The 21,028-nt window shown below is 36.4% G+C and overlaps 1 protein-coding gene across 2 annotated transcripts; it reads right to left on the reverse strand.

Annotated features, from left to right (window-relative positions):
* Positions 1 to 9,037: 9,037 nt before the first annotated feature.
* On the reverse strand, positions 9,038 to 21,028 carry fech (ferrochelatase). 2 transcript variants are annotated; one of them, XM_053478619.1, is made up of 11 exons: positions 20,834 to 21,028; positions 19,220 to 19,322; positions 18,142 to 18,261; positions 17,794 to 17,942; positions 16,201 to 16,335; positions 15,717 to 15,823; positions 14,656 to 14,754; positions 13,439 to 13,546; positions 13,036 to 13,200; positions 12,330 to 12,389; positions 9,038 to 10,167 (listed from the first exon to the last, which is right to left on the reverse strand). In XM_053478619.1, exons 1-11 carry the CDS (start codon positions 20,868 to 20,870, stop codon positions 10,033 to 10,035), a joined length of 1,218 nt encoding a protein of 405 aa, XP_053334594.1. In that variant the 5' UTR covers positions 20,871 to 21,028; the 3' UTR covers positions 9,038 to 10,032. The 2 variants fall into 2 exon arrangements, with proteins under 2 accessions (XP_053334594.1, XP_053334593.1); XM_053478618.1 differs by lacking the exon at positions 20,834 to 21,028 and adding an exon at positions 20,093 to 20,302.

Raw genomic sequence — 21,028 nt, forward strand, 5'->3', positions numbered from 1 at the left:
ATATGATTATTAATAATTCTACTGCCACTAGATATAAAAATCAACTTTTCCATTTTTTTATAACCATAAACACCATTTTGTTTTCTATTGGCTCAAAAAACTGGAAAGTAAGAATTCATACAATAGATCGAAATTCAACCCTGGTGAAGAAAAAAAATTCTCATTGTAGTATTAAATCTATGTTTGTTTGCGCTGATTAGTTCCGATGACTAGCATGCTCTCAATGCTGTTTAACTACCATAAATCCTTTCTAGTCTTATCTGTTTTGCAGCAAAACAATCAGCACTCTGGTACACGTGAGTAGTTTTACAGCTAGCTAGCTAATCAAAATTCACCACGATAAAGTCAATGTCATGCGAGTTTACACACTACACAAATAGCAAATGCGTCTTACGCGTCCAGGGTCCTTTCGCTTCCATGAATTTGATTTTTCCAATCAAGCAATTTGTGTTTTTTTATTTGTAAAACAGCCTGTTGCAAAAATCACACATGATTTACAGTGTAAATGTTGGCACCTATGTCACTGAAAAGAATAAAATGTATTAACAAACAATTTATTGTATTATTAACCAAAGGAAATTCTCTCATCGCGTGATAATGAGACTACAGATTGTATTTTGAATCCCTGTCTTTTTTTTTTTAAATCAGTGAAATACTAAACACACCATTGTTCGGAATGTTTAATTTTTTTCTGTCTACACAAATGACGCTTACGTCACTACACAAAACGCTGCTTATATTTGAAAGTTGTTTCATGGCTTTTTCTCAAAACCCATTCGATCAGTTCAGGGCCAAGAGATTTCCAGTGTTATGTTGCACTTCAGTTATTCCTCTTCACTGTTTTATCCAAAATCAATTTCCGAAAACACTTGAGACTCTGTCTTTTATTTTTTTTATTTTATTTTTTTTTGGTACTAAATTATGTGCATTCATTTTCAAAAAAAAAGATTCAATTGACTTTTATTTAGGTTCAATTTCTTTCCATGCTTATACATTGTACAACTCTTCCAAGATGTCCAATTAAAATTAAGTTCCAAAACTGAGATGAACCTTTATCTACTTTTATATACAGAATATTGAGTAAGCAGAGCATATTGCATAGTCAGTTTTTTTTTTTTTTAAGGAAAAGTGTGTGATCCTCCTCCAGTCTCATAGGAACGTATTTGAGTCTCTGTGTTTGAGTATAATAAAGAAAAAACAGGGAATGAAAAAAACCCATATGTACCAGTGTTACATGTTTTGAAGGCTGCATACGACAACATACATCTGAGCGTTTAAATATTATTAATGTATTGGGCACTTTAAAATTTAAGCAGAGGGAAGAAAAAATCGTAACGTACATCCCGATCCTTGTTCAGAATTTGTGCTTTGTGTACTGTTGATCTTTGCTGTTTGCTGCATCACGCTCGAACATTGCTAAGAGCGTTAGTGATTCGTCTGCATCGAGCCTCTGACTTCTTTTTTGTTTATTTTCTGTTTCTTTTATTCTTTTATTTTCTTTCCTTCGGTACCTCTTGTTTTTATTCTCACTATCATCAGATGGTAGTGCTGTATATTCTGCTATTAATATCTAATAAACAGCTTTGATTCATTCACATCAAGAGATTGTTTTGTGTATGTGTGTGTGTGTGTGTGTGTGAGAGAGAGAGAAAGAGAGAGAGAGTGAGGTTTTGGTTAAATTGCTAGACATTCAATCAAACAAAAATGCAATAATTTCTTAACAACAGGAATGCTACAAATCAAAATTGTTCTTTAAAGAATGTTTATTTTTCCTTTTAGAAAAGTAATATTACAAAAAAAAACTTTCAAGGATAAAAAACCAGAACATTTTTTACCTTTACTGACAGCAGCTTTTATTCATCAAAGAATGTTACAAATAGCAATTTTATTATTATTATTTAAGAGAAAGTGATGGCAAAAGAATACATGGATTTTTTTCTTTTATTTAATTTTATTTATTTATTTATTTATTTTTGTAAAATAATACCAAACCTTTCCAAGATTTACCAGGTCATGTTTTTCTACTTGCTAGACAATTTAATCCTTATTATAAACAACAATGTATTTCAAAATAACAAATTATTTGTAAAAATAATGACACTGAGATTTAGTAATTGAAAGATATTCATGACTCAGCGTTTGCTAAATTGCGTAACAGAAACACTATGTTAAAGTGCTGCCTTCGTACCCTACGATTCCTCGCATTTCAAATTCAGCGATAATCCGCGACTATAAACAAATATAAATTCTGACATGTCTGACATTCTTTAAAATCATTTTTTTTATTAATTAAAGAATGTGCTGCGAAAGGAAAATAATCAACTTCCCCAGTCTTCATTTTCCTATCATGTCACAACCTGACTTTTTTTTATTTCTTAGTTCAAATTCCAAATCAAATTCAAATTTTATTTGTTCTGTACACAAGAGGATATCCAGTGAAATGTTTTAACAACCGCTTATGACCAAATAATTAAAAGAAAATAGAGTATTCTAAATAAAGAAAATATATAATAAGAAAAAGAATAAAAAGAAAAATAGAGTATGAAAATAAAATATTCAAATAAGGAATATAAAATATGAAATAAGAATATAATAATAAAAAAATATACAGTAGAAAATATAGAAAACTTTTGGCTGTAAAATTTACATTATGAACAAGTAACAAAAATAGAAATAAAATGGAAATGTCCAGTCATGAGCATTGCAGTGTGTAAAGTATGTACAAATATGCATTGGTGTGCGATGTGCTACGGTATTTGACAGATTGTTAGATTTCATTGTAAAATTTCATCCACCCATCTAGGAATGTTCACACATGCATTCACAAACTACAGGCATTTCGGGAACGACAATCAGCCTAATCTAATGCTAACCACTAAGCCACTGTGCCGCTGATTGTAAAATTAGGGAACCTATGCTGTAATATTTCTACAATTAAAAAAAATTATTGCTGCACCAAATTTTTAAATGTTACATAAAATGTCTGCAAAACATCGTTCTGGAAACATCTGGGAATAAATAATGTAGAAGAAAACATTCTGCTAGAATAAAGCTAAAGGTATTAGGCAATGGACAATGTTAAAATACATTATTTAGGGGAGTGAGATGCTCTGACTTTACACACACACACACACACACACACACTCTTCTTTATCGTTTAACAGCCGAGCGATACAGATCTCTGCAACCTTTTCAGCCGTCTTCAAGTGCCTCCCGTGTGATTTCTCTCCTCAGACTTTTCTCTCTCTCTCTTTCTCTCTCTCTCTCTCTCTCTCTCTCCATCTCTCTCTATCCCCCACCTCATCCTTCGGTTGCTGGGGTAACTGGCCTTGGTGGCCTGCTCTTATCCACTGACCTTTGGCTTCCCATTACCAGCAAGGGAGATTGAAGAGAGCAAGATAAGGCATGGCATTAAGAATTATGGCTGTGTTCCAACTCACACACCTCTGACCAGCACTACACACTCATCTAAGCCAAGGTTGACAGCTTCCACTGAACTGAAGCCATGCGAACACTCACATCCGCACTGACAGGGAAGGACTGAAATAATTTTACCCGCTTTTAAAGGAATGGTCCACCATGAAGAGAAACTCATACGAAAAGAAATATGTTCAGTGGGCGGGCTTGTCCCTTAGCATATCCCTTAGCATATCCCTTAGGACTAACTTTTCCTACTTATTATTACATTGGCTTACATTTAATGTACTAGTACTAATATGGGTGTTCGCATCCATAAAGAGCCAATCATATCATTTCCTTCTGTCACTTGATCAGTAAAGTAAAATTTTGGAAAAATAGCAGCATGAAGTAAATGAATGAACAAAATGCCTTCTGTGGACTTTTGAAATGTTGAAGCTAGGAAAAAAGGTGGTTTCCAGTTTGTTGCTGTTGTTGCACTTTCCCCATCAGTCATGGACTTCTATGACAATGTCTTAAAGTGAAACAGCTAGAGGAGACCGCTGATGATGTAAACCAAAGTTTTTGTATTGTTTTCATCCTGATGTTGGAGGTTAAGTTATAGCTTTTTGCAAAATCATACAAAATTCAGTGATCTAATAAAAATAAGTTTTGACAGATTTTTGTTTGTCAATTCACACTTTTTGGGGGGGCAGTGGTGGCTCAGAGGGCTAAGGCACGGAGTTACTAATTTTGCCACCTTTTTTTTGACACAAAAAAACAGAGCATTTCCCAAATTGTCTCCAAAGTGTCCAGTATTTTAATAATAGTTAAACCCCAGCTAAAACACCTCTTAGATACTGCATTTTTAATACCCCAAACTTCCTTTTATCTCACTCCTCCTCCAAATACATAGTCTTAGTGTCTATGGAAATGAGCTACTGCTGAGCCACGCCCACCAGAGAACAAGAGAGCTGAGCAACATGTTGGGGGAGGGGCTTCTCTTATATGAGGTCAAATAAGGTAAAAAATGGACGAAAAGGTTTTTTTCCACATTTGTTGTTTGTACGTCCACATTGGAGAATCATTTATATTTCTTAACTTAAATACAAAAGTGAATTTTACGTAACAGGTCTGATTTAAAGGTTTAGAAATAGACTTTATGATCTTCTATTTGGTTTATTGTAAATCTTATAATAAGAACCAGTAGAGGAATTTGATTAGATTGAAGATATTTTCACTCGCTTAGGTGTTATTGTATTTTTTTTATAGTGCATGCTTCTATATAAAGCAGGGGAGAAAGCGGCTGTGGAGGCAACCAGCGTCACTGCACTGAAGAAAAATCCATTTTTATCCAATCTCTGCGTTATAGCAGAATATGATATATCTGTGTATATTCAGCAGCGAGAGAGATATGAATAAAGTGGCTCCCTGAGATCCAAACACCATCTGTGTGTCTATGTGTGTGTGGCTCGTTTAGCACCGAGCTATCAGAACGATTAAACCAAACTAGAAATGAACACATGAAAAGATCTCAAATTGATCCAGTATTTCCTGTTATATTTACACCAAACCATTAAATAATCATTAAACCTCTTACTGGTTACCGTTAATAATTTTAATAAAAGGATAGAATGGAATATAAAAGGTATTAGAGTAATAAAATAAAATGAGCAAAGAAGAAAAAACTTTTAAAAACAGGCTGAATAAGTTTAACTTATGTATAATTGCCTTAAATAAATACATTTAAATAAATGAATGTGAATTAAGCATTTAAATATTTGAAATAGTTCCCAGATTGGCCATAGTGTGAATGAGTGTGTGATTTCGTGTACGTGTGTGTCTGCCCTGTGATGGATTTGCACCCTGTCCAGGATGTACCTCGCCTTGTTCCCTAAGTCTCCAGCGCCCCTGCAACCCTGAATACAGTATAAAGCAGTATGGATAAATTTGTCCAGATTTAAGGTTTCAGCTTTTGGAATTTTTTTGCACTGTAAAATTTCTATAACATCAACACCTATAGATATATTAAACATATATCAGTTTATATATACAGTACTGTGCAAAAGTCTAAGGCAACATATTATAGGCAGTTTTCAAACAAAAAACCTAATGCTCCTGGGATTTGCATAAAAATAGAAAAGAGCGAGTATGACAAAGCTACCAGAAAAACTCTTTTTAATGAAAAAAAAGTACAAATAAATCCCGACAGATAAGTGTTTCCATTTATTCGCGCAGGCGCTGCTATGGGCCTGTCGTTATGTGCGCGCGCGTAATTTGACATCGTGCTGGTTCACAAACACACACACACTAAAGGCGCGAGAGAGAGAATGTAAACCGGCAAGGAGTCAAATTACACACACGGATGTTGATTATACCAAAAAGAGACGCGCACTAAGACCCAGCGGGGGAGACGATTACCCTCTTCCGCAGCGCAAGAGAGAGAAAAAACATTGGCTCAGTTGTAATCACGTGACACTCGGTGTCAAAACAGAAAGCGCATGCGTGATACATAATACTCAGTACTCGTAAACCAAGACTTGCTCGTTTTTCAAGTAAAAATTTATTAAAATCTTTGCTCATCTTGCGGAACACTCACAAACTGCGTTACTTGCAATCAGAGGTTTCACTGTATATGGAAATACTAGATAATTTTGTACATAATTATGTGGACATGATAAACATTGGTACAGCATATAATATGGTGCATACACACACACTCACACACACACACACACATATATACAAGGGGCATTCGAGGTGAAATTTCAAATTTCTGGTGAATGAAGGCATAAAAGCGTTTGACATTTACAAAAGACTTGAAGCACAGTACGGTGATGAGACTCTTTGAAACATTTGAACGGTAAAAAAGATTTTAAAAGGAGGTCGTACATCCAAGAATGCCGATCCCGGGCCGAGGTGGCTCGGAGCTCACTGCAGTTCCCCTGAACATTCAGCGATCTTATACTGAGCACACAAATCATTCACCAACGCCACTCGCACATCACAGGAACTCGGCTGGGAGATTCTGTCACATCCCCCTGACTATTTCCATATGTTTGGGCCACTAAAGGAGTTCCTGGGAGGCCGGCGTGAAGCAGGCAATTCCAATCATGAATCATCCTGCACAATCAAAAGTCACGCTTTGACTTGAGCATGCCCTGTTTATACTTTTTTGTTTGAATCTTCTGAACATCAAAAGACTGGAACAAGATTTTTAATCTTTTTTTATTTATTTTTTTACTTTATACATTATTGTTATGTTTGTGTGAATGTAAATTTCATTCATATTTTTTAATGTTTTCATGTTTTCAAAGAGCATTTTAAAGCATAGTACTGTAGTAGTTTGGAAGAAAACAAATTCCTCATTATGAATTAAAATCATCTCATACTCAAGAGTTCCAGATCAGAATCAGAAAAGAAATAGAGATATCGTCATGTTTAATAAATAACCCATTTTCTTTTTTTTTAACAATTAGTAATTTTATTGAATTTTCTTTAACATACTGCAGAAAAAAACACATTCAGATTCATATTTCACACAATCGAAAAAAAAACACAAAAAGAGGTTTGAGCTAATACAATCCAAAAAAAAAAAAAAGATTATGGGATTGCTGTTGCTACCATTTAGTGGTCAGTAAAAAAGCCCATCAGTGCAGATGCTGTGTGTGAGTGTACACTTCAGAGATACAATTTCATAATTTGAATCATCCAGTGTTAAATGGATCCTCTACGAAGAATGACTCTGTGAATTGTTTGGAAAAAAAAAAAAAAAAGACTGCTGGATTTGTTCAAGCGAGCCCACACCCAAACATCCTTGTTCTCTCCCTCCATCTCCAGCTCCGTCCATCCCGGTCCTGCTTCTACTTTGTCTTCCGCACCTCTTGAGAAAACGCTCACGCGTTCATTTTTCACACCTCCCTCCCTGAGCGCCGCACCATCCCCCTATTCTTCACTCCCTCTGTTTCTCTCACGCTGGAGAAATCAATCGCTCCCCTCTCAATTAGAGGTCACGCTGCTCGACAGAGCCGGCGTCCTCGCTTTTCAATTACCAGGAGGCTCCCGCCGGCCCCCAGAGCATCCCTCACACACTCACTCACTCTCTCTCACACACACACACACACACACACACATACACTCCTCTGAGGGGTGATTGGGTCCAGGACAACCAATTTCTTTTGGCCTAATCAACAGTAGCTTGAACATGCTGGAGGGAAAGAAAGATGAAGAGCGAACAGCAAACGACTGGACTGAAAAAGAAAGAAAAAAAAAAAAAAAAAACGAACGGTTTGGTATAAAATTATCCTTTTTTTTTTTTTTTCTTTCAGGTATCCTCTTGTGGAAGAACAGTGTGATATTCATACAATTTAGACCCTATTTTTAATAATCAAAAAGCTTGGGCTGAAGATCTGTAATAAATCATTTCGTGACTACTGTACATGATTTTTTTTTTCCCAAAATGTTTCTATGAACACGATAAAGAATGCATAGAGCGTTCTGAGCGAATCACAAACAGAGCTCAGACCTCTGCGCTGTTTAATTCTGGCTCCTGATTGGTCAGGCCGCGTCCAAGTCATTCCCTGTAACAGCAGCTCGGACAGTAGTGCAACTACAAATAATAAGCTTGTATTGAGAAATCTCATCCTAGAGTCTTATTGTTTCTATGGTAACAGCTCAACATTTTTTGCTACTTTTTTAATTATTTTACTTATTTGTTTAGCTTTTATGGAAGGAGTCTCCAGTGTCGATATGATGCAACAGTCTGAGGTAATGCTCTAACATTTTAGAGACATAGACATAGACATAGAGAAGCAGAAAGAGAGAGCGAGAGAGAGACGCTAATAAACAAACGACTGTTTGCAGCTGCTATAACCTTCGACGTAGACGTTCGAAAAATATCAAGCGCAACTACTTAAGCATAAAGTGTCCGATGTTGTCGTTCTGCGAGAAGTTTAAGCTGTCAGTTTTGCGCTGCTGCTGTGGAATATGAGAAATGGGACACGCCACAGGACAATAATCGTTTGGAACGCCGCTGATTATTTTGCTATAACAGCACGACTCGGAGTGTGTTACTCCTCATGTGAAGCACTTTATGAGATTTACAATATCGCCACAAAAAAGGCACATCGTGTGTAGATTGTGTGCGCTCCCATTTTGGCACTCAGCAATAAATACGGACGGGTTCCCAGTCACACGTTTGTACCGGCTCCCTTTTCGACAGGAAACCAAAAGAACCGAACTGGGACAGGTCAGATTAGAGATTAAATCATGTGTGTGTATATGCTTATTTATTTACGTATGTGTGTGGCAGTCTGGGAAAAACCAACAGATGTCACTGTAACTTAATTATTATTATTAAAAAAAAATTTTTTACACATCAGTTATATTGACCGCTTGCTCGATTTCGCCAAAATGATGCAGTAATGTTTTACTCTCTGTAAGAAAAATGTAAACTCTATTGAAATCAAGGTCTAAACTGCTGCTGCAGGAATTTTGGAACGCTAATCAATTGAGCCAAGAGCAAAAACTCTTTTTAAATGAATCAGAAATCATTTGAGCACAGAGACGAGAATAGAAAGACGGTTGGTGTATATATATATATATATATATATATATATATATTCCTTTTACTGCAAAAAAAAAAACTGGCGAGTAAAAATATCCCTATTTCTAATTTGTCATATTTCTCTTTCTTTTGTTTTTGTTTACTCTATAAACCAAATAAAGACGATTAAACCTATCTTGTTGAATTTGACACGTTTCAAGCATGAAGTCATCCTGTTCCACCCTCACAACGTTTGACTACGTGACAGAAAGACACGATTACATTTTGAATAGAATGTAGAATATTTAAAGCTTGAAATTAGTTTTAACAATTATTTATGGCAACCTGAACTCTTTTAGATTTCCTTTCTAATAACCTCATAATATGAAACAGTACATACACTGGGGGAAAATATAGCAAGTTAAATATTGTTGAATTTTGCCAAAATTATAAAAAAATTTTAACAAATAATATTAGAACAAACCAAATATAAGATTAAGAAGCTTATTTCTCATCAGATTTTACCAAAACTGGCAAAGAATTTATCTTCTTTCAAAAAAGAATTCCTAAAAAAAAACTAGCAAAATTATCTGCCAACAGAAGGGGGAAATTTTTTCTTGCAATTTCAGTAAAATTTGACGAGAAATAAGTGAATAAATAAGATTTTTCTTTTCTTGCAGTGTAAATCTTATCTGTTGAAGTGATGTCTTTCAGACACTTTCCACTTTTGGACACATGGACGCTGTGGTTGAGATTCATTTACTAGTGGAACAAACTTTCACTTTTCACTTCATTTATTAGGAAAATGTCCAGGTTTTAACATATAAAGGGATTTCCCAGACAACCACACAAAAATAATTTGAATAGTTATGAACTTAAAGCCCAACCCAAATGAAGTGTGAAGTGGCGTGCTGAGACGGAGGAGTGAAGCTGAAGTTCTAAACTCTGAACTGAACGAGACGCCTGGTGCGTCTGACGCAGCGCTCTGTAAGTACGATTCTGTTTCCTGTTTGGAAGATGATGTGATGTAATGCGATGTGAGGATTTCCTCGCAGGCACGAAGGACGACAGGCAAGAAGCAAAGAACAGCATTAGAATTTTTGGCCGGCGAAGAAAGCCTTGGCTTTCCCACAGGTCGGGTTCACGCACTTCGGGCATCGCAGGGTGAGCTGGCGAGAGCACGGCTCGTTGGACTTCAGGTGCGTCTGAACCACGTCCGCTAATGCCTGAGAGACAGAGACAGAGAGAGACAGAGACAGAGAGAGAGAGAGAGAGGGAGAGAGCACATCAGCCTTAGCTTGTATCCATTTATTACGGTTAAATCCTGAATTCTGATTGGTTCCAATAAATTATAGTTTCCATAGTAACAACCAAAGTATCAGACACATCACATTATCTTAATTTAATCTTAACAAAATTTTATGTTAAACATGAGCACGTCTCTTATTAATCTGTAAAAATATATCAGCTCTTTAAGTATAGAAATTTAAAGTAATCCCTGCTAATTTAAAGATATAAAGACAGAAAGTTCTCTTCATTTGTTAGTTCAATTGTTTCTGTAACTAATAGTGAGTAGACAAAAAAAATAATAATAATAATAAAATGATATCACAAGTTATCACAACACCTACTTCATTTTAACATATAAGATTTATTTAAAATAAAAATACCGGTTTACTGAGAGCAGACACTTTCCCTTTGGAACCTGGACCGCTTTAGAAAGTTTCGATCCCCGAGCCGAGCGTGAAAATGTAACTGTACGGATCGAAACATCCGGGTCGTCACAAAGCGTTTTTCGTTACAGGTGCGTCAGAGACGCACGAACGCGCGTGTTGTAATCGAAGCCGCGTGCTGTGTGTGTAGTCGCTAGGAGTGTCGAGCTGAAAGCCCGCGTCATTGATTTCACAGGATCTTTTTTTAATAAACCCAGCAGTCTGCCAGGAGCTGTTTATAACCCAGGGCCTGAATTCCACCGCTGCAGCGCCCGAGAGCAGGAGGATCGCGCTATCGACCCGCGCTTTCGTCACGCGGCCCGGTGAGAGACACCGAGATGGAGAGAATACAATTGGATTTAGCGAGATCAGCGGATTTGCTCCACCTCCTGCATGAGCGGATTTAATCAAGTAGCGCGTCACAGTAGCGGGAACTTGAAGCTCTCCATGTGAACGCTAAACACTGAATCATCCATTATGAAGAGGCACAAAATTCCTATAAAGTCAACGATCCGTCTACAAACTGCTACAATCCATGTGTAAATAGCTTACAAAATATTTTATCCAGTCACAACATTTCAGTTTTAGAGCACGGTCGGAGTTTCTCTTACTAGGGATACAATATTATCACGATACCTAGGGGATAATTCCACCTGATTTGCGATTCTATTTCTAAAAAATAAAATAAAATTCAGATTTTGTTATAAATCTAAAAGCAGGAACGACATAAAATAAAAAAGTTGAGTTGAGGCATACCTGTAAGGCTAGGAATCTTATTTAAACTTTCATCCAGCGTTTGTTTTTGGCTGTTAGCAAAGCGTTTGTCGTATTGATTACGGTGCACTAAACTTAAACATGACACCGTTTGCATACAGTATGGCTCATAACCAACTCCCCTTCACCACTTTCACTGTAAAGCCACAGTTCCTCCAGGCATTCGTTTAAACTGAGGAGCCGGTCTCTCTGGCGTTTCATCAAAAATAAATATTATTCCTAAACAAGTTATTCTTAAACAATTCGCTCCTATAACAGGCAATTTATTCAAATCATGCAATTTAATCTGAATTTTGTTGGTAATTTAGTCTTCAATCAGTTTCTGATTTAGAATTAATTCACGCTTTTTGAATTACTTAGGCGTTTTTTTCCCCCCAAACAAAAAAATTATTTACAAACGTTAAATGGTCTAAAATGCTTGTGCAGGAAATATAAAAATCACTTTCATCTTCCGTAAAAACTCGTATTTTGCAAGAGTATCGCTTCTTTTGAGCTTATGGGCGATTTGTCCAGCACCTACAATTCCTTAGCTTGTTTTAATAGTTTAGAGTGCGCCGCCTGTAGGATTATAGAGGAACGGCGGAGAATCAAGAGCGGTGACGAGCCGAACCGACCTCAGATGACCATCCCAACGATCTCCTTACGATCTTCAGTGATCCCAAAATTAAAGTGAATTCAGGAATGTGCAAAAGAGGCTTTACTAATAACGTATGAATGAAACGTTGTACCACAGTGACTCACTAGAGGGCAGCAGAGATACCTTGGACAAAAAAAAAAAAAAAAACGCTTTCTAGACATAAAATTTAACTGATCTGAAATTATTTCGATGTAAATTAAAACGCACATCAGCTTGATACAAGTTCTGCATTAATTTTGTCTTGGACGTCTTAAAACATCTTTACCTTAAAAAACAGGGGGTTTCCGTTCAGAGACTCTGCCCTTTTGATGTTTTCGACCCCGCACTGAAAAAAAAACGAGACACACATTAATCCTAAAAGTGTGTTTCTTGTTGAATATTGAGAATACAACACACACTGTCATAACGATCTACTCGTATTTCACAGAAGAGTCTAGAGATGTTTATGAAAAGATCCCGCCTGGCTGTTATTAGATATGGGGTGTGTGTGTGTGTGTGTGTGTGTGTGTGTGTGTGTCTCTCTCTAACACACAAAAAAGAATGTTGCTCAGTCCGTCTACAGGAGTGTGGCGAAGAGAGATAGACAGATCAATGGGCAGAGAGTGTGTGTGTGTGTGTGTGTGTGTGTGTGTGTGTGTGTGTGTGAACCACCCTGATAGATCTGTGGTTTGTGGGAGAGTCTGTGTGTGTGTGTAAGTGTGTGTGTGTGTGCGCGTGTGTATATCCCATGGCTCTGGATGCGCCAGTCTTACTAACGCCATGGCAGCCAACAAGGAGCCCCAACACACACACACACACACACACTTTTTCCCCTCTCTCATAATGTATCACTTTCCTTCCCGTCTTCTTTCTGCATCTTTCTGTCTCTTTCTCATCTGTCTCGCAGCCCAAACCGGACCGATCCGGATCGGGTCAAGACCCGTGGTCGCATCTGACCCAGTGGTATCAATATCTCACACACACACACTAACCTCTTCTGCGAGGATCTGCGAGTACTCGATGTCGAGCTCGTGTAGAGTCTCGATGTGGTCGCTGGTGAAGGCGATTGGAACCAACAGCAGGTTCTTCTTCCCTCTTTCACACAAACCTTTAATCACCTCATCCGTCTGAGGACCGAGCCACGGCATCGGGCCCACCTACACACACACACACACACACACAATGGATTTATGAGACATTTATATTATTTAAAATTCTTTATGTATTAATTAATTAGTTAATTAAACAAATCAATTGATGATCTGACACCAGGTAAGGTCATGTGATAACAGTTCAGAGTATGAAAGAGTATAAAATCAAGTTGGAGCGCCATCTAGCTACAGTACGTCATTCTTAGTTATTAAAATATCAGAGGAATTGAACGCAGAGTCTTACCTTCGATTGCCAGACGAGACGATACGGGTTACAGTACGCCAACCTCTCCATCACCCTGTGCACTGTAGCGCCCACCTCCTGAGGGTACGGGTCTCCTCTGTTCACCACCTACACACACACACACACACACACACAACCATCAGGGTAGAACAGCTTCTACACAACCATAACTGCACACTGACGTCAGACTCAGGAGACTGAGAAGTTACCCAGAATTCCCTATACACTACATTAGTGGTAGTACAGATCTCTTCCAAGAGTTTAGAACTCATATGCACCGCAGGTTTTATATCTGAGCCCATTCTTTTGGTATGCACAAAACCTGATATTTGTACTCACTGTCTCTCTCTGGCACTTACTTTGCGCTCACCGAGGTTGCCCGATCGCACTCACAAAATCCCCCCCATGAAGTTCTCCAATAAAACTTTATTCAATTTAATTAAAAGAAAAATTTCATTTATCCTCATGGGTCAATTTAAGGAACACCGAGCAATTTAAAAAAGGCATCAGTGGAATGATAAATGGAATAAGTCTGTTAGTGCAAAAAAGCTTAAATAAACATCTGTACAGAGTATGTCAAAGTGAACATCTGTATAAAATATCTGTAAATAAATATAAATCGTATAAACTTTAAAAATAAATAAATAGATAATAAAATAAACGAAAAACAACCAGGTTAAATAATCACATCAGTACTAGAACTCATACTGCGGCCCAGTCATAAAAACACACATTCGCATTTTAATTATCTCTTTTTATTTTCACTAAAATAAGCCTCATGTTTTAAAATAACAAAAACATTCCCAATTATTATTACTATAACTTTATTCACTATCATACAAAAGATAGCATGCATAAATAGATAAATACCAGTAAATTAATAAATAACACTTTCATTTAAAAAATTATAATAATAAATTTAGAATCATCTGGGCTTTTATTGCACTTTAACAATTGATTATTGAATATTTTATTGTAAGATTTTATTTAAATATTGGAAATGCTGAATTTGGTTTTTATTTCAGATCATGAGCAGAAGTGCCTTAGCAAAGTGATAGAATTTTATTTTTTTTGACCGATTTGAAAAACGATGTGGTCTGTGACCAAAAACTGAGAAACGATACAAACCATTAATTTCAAGATCCGCTGCAACACTGTTGTATATTTATAGGAATTTATAACTAACATATTTTATACGAACACACACACACACTTACAGCCATAGGGAGTGAGTGGGCGGAGAACAGAATGACCACGTCGTCTCTTTTCTCAGGTGGGAACTTCTCCAGCTCTTTACGCACATGCTGAGCAAAACACTACAGAGAGAGAGAGAGAGAGAGAGAGAGAGAGAGAGAGAAAGAGGTGCACTTTTATTTAGTACAAAAGCTGTGTTTAGAGATTTTTCCACATTTTTTACATCAGTTTATTCACTTTTTTTAAGGAGTCTGGTGACTACAGCTGTGCATCAGAGACAGACTGATTGACGATTTGATTTGGTGATTTTCAATGTTGATTCAGTAGACCCGTCTGATTTGTCTCAAGCAGCTACACTTCTTACAGATTTGTTACTTGTTATTTGTAACACTGAAATTCCTTTTAACTTGTGTTTTTGATTGTTTAAGAGTCGCGTCTCGTACACAGCGCTGATCAACTTTTCCTGACGATCTCCTCTCCTCACTCCAGTCCAGCAGGTGGCGGTATTGAAGGAAGTTTTTTTGGGTTTTTTTTGGAGACACGATAATCACACAGTGAGAAACTGAAGAAGATTCAAGCGGTTTGTCGGATCTTCTGAAAATGCTGTGCTGTATTTTTGTTTAAGTCAATTTTAGATAGTTTTGGAAGTTTAACTCAATCGTTTTAAAATATGAATCGATTCGAAATCAAGAAACCAACTCACTTAACGATTCATTTAACTGAATTGCTTAGATGACACAGTTCTAGTGGTACACATTACACATGGTCTGTGCTTTCGATTAAAAAAATAAATAAATCTTTGTTTATGGTGCTGTGACCCAAAGCGACCCTTCATTCTATAAAAACTAAATGATATCCTGTTACTCCACAGCAGAATAAAACTCGATTATATTTTATTTTCCTTCTTAATTCTGTGACATCATTTACACTTTTAGCGACTTCTTAAACGCAACTGTTTTATATATATTTTTTTCCCTGCTGATCCAGAATCAGCGAGGCCCTTGGGATGGGACGGCGTCTGTACGTGATGCGGGCGTGTCAGCTGATTCCAGATCAGTTCCAGGAAGCTGAAAGAGCGTCTCACCTCGATGAGCAGAGGGTGTGTTGGCCATCTGTCAATCACACTCCAGCGCATTTTAGACCCCAGGCCACTGCTGTTGTAGTATCTGTAGATAGCGTTCAAACTGCTGCCTACGAGCGCGTACACACACACACACACACACACACACAAACAAACACACTATCTTTACATACACATTCCTCATGGTAACCCTAACACTTCACCTCTAACTGTCTAAGTGCTGACACTGGAGACTCCTTCCATAAAAAGGGTAAACAAGTTTCTCGCTATCTAATTAAAACCAAAGCAACGGATACAATTAATGTTTTTCCGTTACGTATTATGATGTTTCTATGGAAACTAGGAAGTTAATCAAAAACCCTTTTGACCAATCAGAATCCAGAATTTTCTTTAACATTCCCAAGGTTATGATTATGATATTATAAATAGTTTGCAGGTGAGACTAGTAGGCTTAAAGGTGTGTGTGTGTGTGTGTGTGTGTGTGTACCTGTGGTGGAGCAGCTATACTGAGGGTACTGGGTGAATGCGACAGCTCTCTCTATTCCGTCCTTCTCCATCAGCTCGATGGCCTCCTCCGTCAGCGGGTGGACGTACCGGAAGCCGATATAAAACTTGTGAGGGGCTGCGGGTCAGAAAAAACAAACCCGAGTCGATGACTCTAATGTAAATTACATATGAAATTAAATGAATCCAGACATACATAAAAAGGGAAAGATTCATTTCAAAATATCTATAGACTGCAAAAACTCAGAACTGAGTACGTCACATGCGAGAGGAGAGGAGACTGACAGGTACGACAAACTTATAGAACTCAGATATTATAATGAGCCCTAGTCACATGATTAAGTGCACCTAAAAATGCAGATATAAACAAAAATATATATTTTAGTGCACTTATTTTAATTTAAATGAGTTTTTTCTTTAACTTTTTTAACTAACTGAATATTATTAATTGTTTAAACGTTCAACTATTACAATGATTCAAGATTTATTGTCATTTTTTTTAGTTTATAAAGTAACATATAAGCCTTTATATTGTGCAGAATATATATTATATATAATAATTTGGGAATTAATTGGCATAAAATGACTTTATAAAAATAAAGTAAAATTTGAAAATACAGTCATAAATGTACAGAGTCACATGATCCTTTCTTCGAATTAAATGTCATTTTTTACACGCATTACTTTTTTTTCCACCATTTTGTTATACTATTATCACTTTTTTCTCAACATATTGCAACTTTCTTTCTATAACATTAAAACTTGGGTTAGGGTTAGAAGAACGCTGTTTGAAGAACGCTTCAGACTTCGTTAACGGCCGCGCCTCGTTAACTGGGTGAGATTTTAAGCCAACGCCCTCGTCTCTATACTACTCTTTTATCTACGAGCATTTGGAAGTTAAACCAAGTATATGTCTGTATTTGTGTGTGTGTGTGTGTGCGTCACTCCCAATGTCTTATCTCGCTGTCCCTTTCACACGACCCGTCTCTGTGTCATGCATCAGCTCTGTCTCGTTTCAACCACAAAAAAATATTAGATTACTTTGTTTAAGTCACATAAATTACTTTTTATTATACATGTTTACATCTGAGGTGGTATTATACCACAGTTCCTCTATAATCCAGTAGGTGGTGTTGTAGGGATGAATTATTTGGCTAATTTGTTTAGAATTGTTACAAAATCTATACATAACAAAAATATAATATAAAATTGCGATGCTTATAAAAGCGTAATACTTACAAATCTAAGGAGTGGTAATCTTTTGTAAAATGTTCTTAGTGTGTAATAAGATTAGTTCATATGATTACTTATTTGGAAACATCTCGCATTTATTAAACTTGTGTATGTAGGTTTTAAAATATTATTTTTAAATTTAATTAAATTGCTAAAGAAAAAATATTTTTTAAAGAAACATGAGGATTTCCAATAAAACACGAGATCAGGACTAATCGTTTTATTTCCATCATCTTGTTTTTCTAATTGTTGGAAACCAAAATCGTAATTCAAATCGTTTATCATCATCATCATCATCATCATCATTGTTATTATTATTATTATTATGACTGTTGTAGCTCACCAGTTTCAGGACTCATCTCGTCCAGGAGTTTGACCATCCCCTCTCCCTGCATGGTGGTCCAGGCTTTGATAGGAGACCCTCCTCCGATTTTACTGTACTGCTCCTGGATCTTTGGCGTACGCCGTTTGGCTATAAACGGCCCGAGCTTACTAAAAAAGAAAAGAACTGCACTGTGACAGACTTCAACATGTTTTACAGTTGGTCTTCCCCCAGTGGAGACTCGAAGGTTTTAAGTGTTAAGCAGAAACGCTTCACTAATCAGTAGCCTCATTTATTACACACATGGTACACGTTTCAATCCTATTCGGTTAATGTTTAATTCTTTTATTTTAAAATAATTCTCCTTACTTCTGGACAGGAAGCTGCATCAGGTCTTTGTCGAGGAAAAGTCGTAACAGGAAGTCATGAACGTCTTCGAGTCTCTCCGGGCCGCCCATGTTCAGCATGAGGATGCCGGTCTTGGGTTTTCTGCAACACACACACACACACGCACACACAGACAGACATATTATGGACATATTATATACGTATATACAGTGTATCCGGAAAGTTTTCACAGCGCATCACTTCTCCCACATTTTATGTCATGTCATAGCCTTATTCTAAAATGGATAAAAAAATTATTTAATGGACAGAATGAGACAGGAAATAAAATTATTATTATTATTATTATTATTATTATTAATAAAAATAATAATAATAATATTATTATAAATAGTACCTTTACATATTTAACATGCACCTCAAAGTGGATGTGTAAATAATATAATGCAAATAAATAATGTAAAAAAAAATTTAAAGGATTTAAAATTTTTAAACCAACAAATTATAATAAACTGTGACAGAAAAAAGTAAAATAACAAATATAAATATAAAATATCTAACATATAATAAAAAATGTTTTAAATAGAAAGTAATAATTTTATATTTAAAAAGAAAATGTAAAATGTTTTCATTATATCTTTAAATCTTTTATTAAAAAAAGTTTCACAAAATGTATAGCAAAATAAAATTAATTTAAAGGTTAAAGTAGTTACATGTTTCAAGAAAAAATAAATAAAATAAAATTTATTTTAAGTACAGATCAAGATTGTTGTAATTCATTTTGAAACCTGCATGCTGTGCATAATCCAGCCAGTAGGGGCCGCTAAAATTCCTTTTGGTTTTGTGACCTGTTATGTAAATTAAAATATATATATCTAAAATGTCATGTTATAAATAAATAGCGTATTGGGTGTCATGACTCACACAATCTCTTTCACACACACACACACACAGAGTCAAAGAGGGCACATTAGGATTGTCATTTGAACCTGTTCAAGCCTTGTATTTTTTTTTTTTTTAGGAGCACCTTCCCATTTCAGGTGCGAGTGTGCACACGCCCGCACACACACAATCAAACATTACTTTTTTATTTCACTTGTACCTTTTGTCCTGTGTTTTGGGACTGGATTGCGGGGCCAAAGCAGCAGCACTGGCAGTAGACTGACTTCTGAGAGATGCCCAGGCATGACTGCTGCTGCCAGTGTCTATAAAACACAAACACTTTTATACACGCACTATTACTTAAACAAACCCTACATGCTGTACATGCTGCCTTTCTCCTTCCTCTCTCTGCTCGCCTTCACACACTCACGCTATGTGGACGTCTTGTGTAACAAGCTTACAAAACCTAAATCATGCTTTTCCTAATCTTTACTAAGAACAGTAGACTTTGTCTTTGTGCAACAAGAACGAGATACACACATAAAAATTTAGAAAATCACGAAAGTTAATCGAGAGCAACGTGTGCACTGGATTCTACTCAAACTTTATTTCTCTTCTCTTAGCATCATGAATTATAATACAATTACAAAAAATTCTTTAAAGCATGTAACACATACTTAACACATTAATATACTTTACAAACTATACAAAGCCTAATAACCGGTAAAAACATATATAATATACGCAATAAGAGCAGGGTCTCAAACAATCTGTGTTAATTAACTACCAGAAATGGGACGAAAAATCATTATTTTTATAAAAAAAGAAAAAAAACTACCATTATGATGCCATACATTATGGTATATACTAAAGATTTACAAAGGATTAGGTTTGATGTTAAAGGAAATAATGTTTGAGTAGGATTAGGAATAATACGCAAACAGGTGAATTAACAAATGTGATTTAATCTTAATTGTGTTTATTTATTTCATCAAAGTCTTGACTAATAAACTAGTTGTCCATTCAAGGTTCACAGAGACTGACGAGCCCAATGCATATTTGGTTATAATTAGCAATTAAAAAAAAAACGCACCCAGTGGAATTTGATATACTTCTCCTAGGGGATTTATCCAATCGCCACCAAACCGGGCCATTTTAATCTCAAGACGTTGTGGATGCAAAATTGCGAATAGATTTTTGATATCTCAAACGCTTTAGCCGTGGCGAGGCCTTAAACCTATGGCGAAAAGCGGCTAATAATTTGCTTAGTTATGTAAAAGCTGGCGACGGCGACGCCGCCTACCGTTACAGTTGGTGAGGACCGTTATGGGCTACTTTTACGTCATATTATGACACATTTCCCCTTAAAGTGCATGTGCCCACTGTCTTATCTGGTGCCCCTGAGCAGCAATGGTGCAGGTGCTTGGGCCCGATCATCGCTGCTTTGCAACTATACTCATGATTGTGATTATTTATTTATTTATTTAATCAAAGTCTCGACTTATAAACAATCATGACATTGATAAACAACAATGATAATAAACAGGACGGTTTACAGAGACAGACAAGCCTGAATGATGGGTTATAATGTGCAATTATAATTAATTATTAGTAAAATATTAGACTGTCAGTTATTATTATTACTACTACAATATTTCTGTTCCAGGATTTTTTTTTTTTACATAATTGTCAAACTATAAACTAAAATCAGTTCATTGTGTAAAATAAATAGTTTGTTGCACATAAACATTAGGGTTTGTTTCTGTTCATTCAAAATGTTTATGCAACTTTCCAGCACAGAAATGTTATTTAAGGTAAAAACCGGATGACTTACACCGAACAAGGCGACACACTCCTGCCAAAAGCGCCATCTGCACGCGCGCACACTCTCACACACTCACACACACCCGTCAGGCCGCGGTGCTCCTCCTGTCCTGCTGGAAATATTACAATAAATCTAATAACCTTCGGGAAACACACGCTCGCTTTTTAACGCCGATTCTCTGGCCGCTGCGCTCATTCCTGCAGA

The sequence above is a fragment of the Clarias gariepinus genome, chromosome 19 (assembly GCF_024256425.1).
Source record: "Clarias gariepinus isolate MV-2021 ecotype Netherlands chromosome 19, CGAR_prim_01v2, whole genome shotgun sequence".
Lineage (NCBI taxonomy): Eukaryota > Metazoa > Chordata > Actinopteri > Siluriformes > Clariidae > Clarias > Clarias gariepinus.

Coding starts and splice junctions, on each gene's coding strand:
- fech (XM_053478618.1), bottom strand. CDS start 20,153: ATGGCCCGGTTTGGTGGCGATTGGATAAATCCCCTAGGAGAAGTATAT. Junction 19,323..20,092: donor AGTATATCAAATTCCACTGG/GTGCGTTTTTTT, acceptor TGTGTTTTATAG/ACACTGGCAGCAGCAGTCAT. Junction 18,262..19,219: donor CCCAAAACACAGGACAAAAG/GTACAAGTGAAA, acceptor TGTGTGTTGCAG/AAAACCCAAGACCGGCATCC.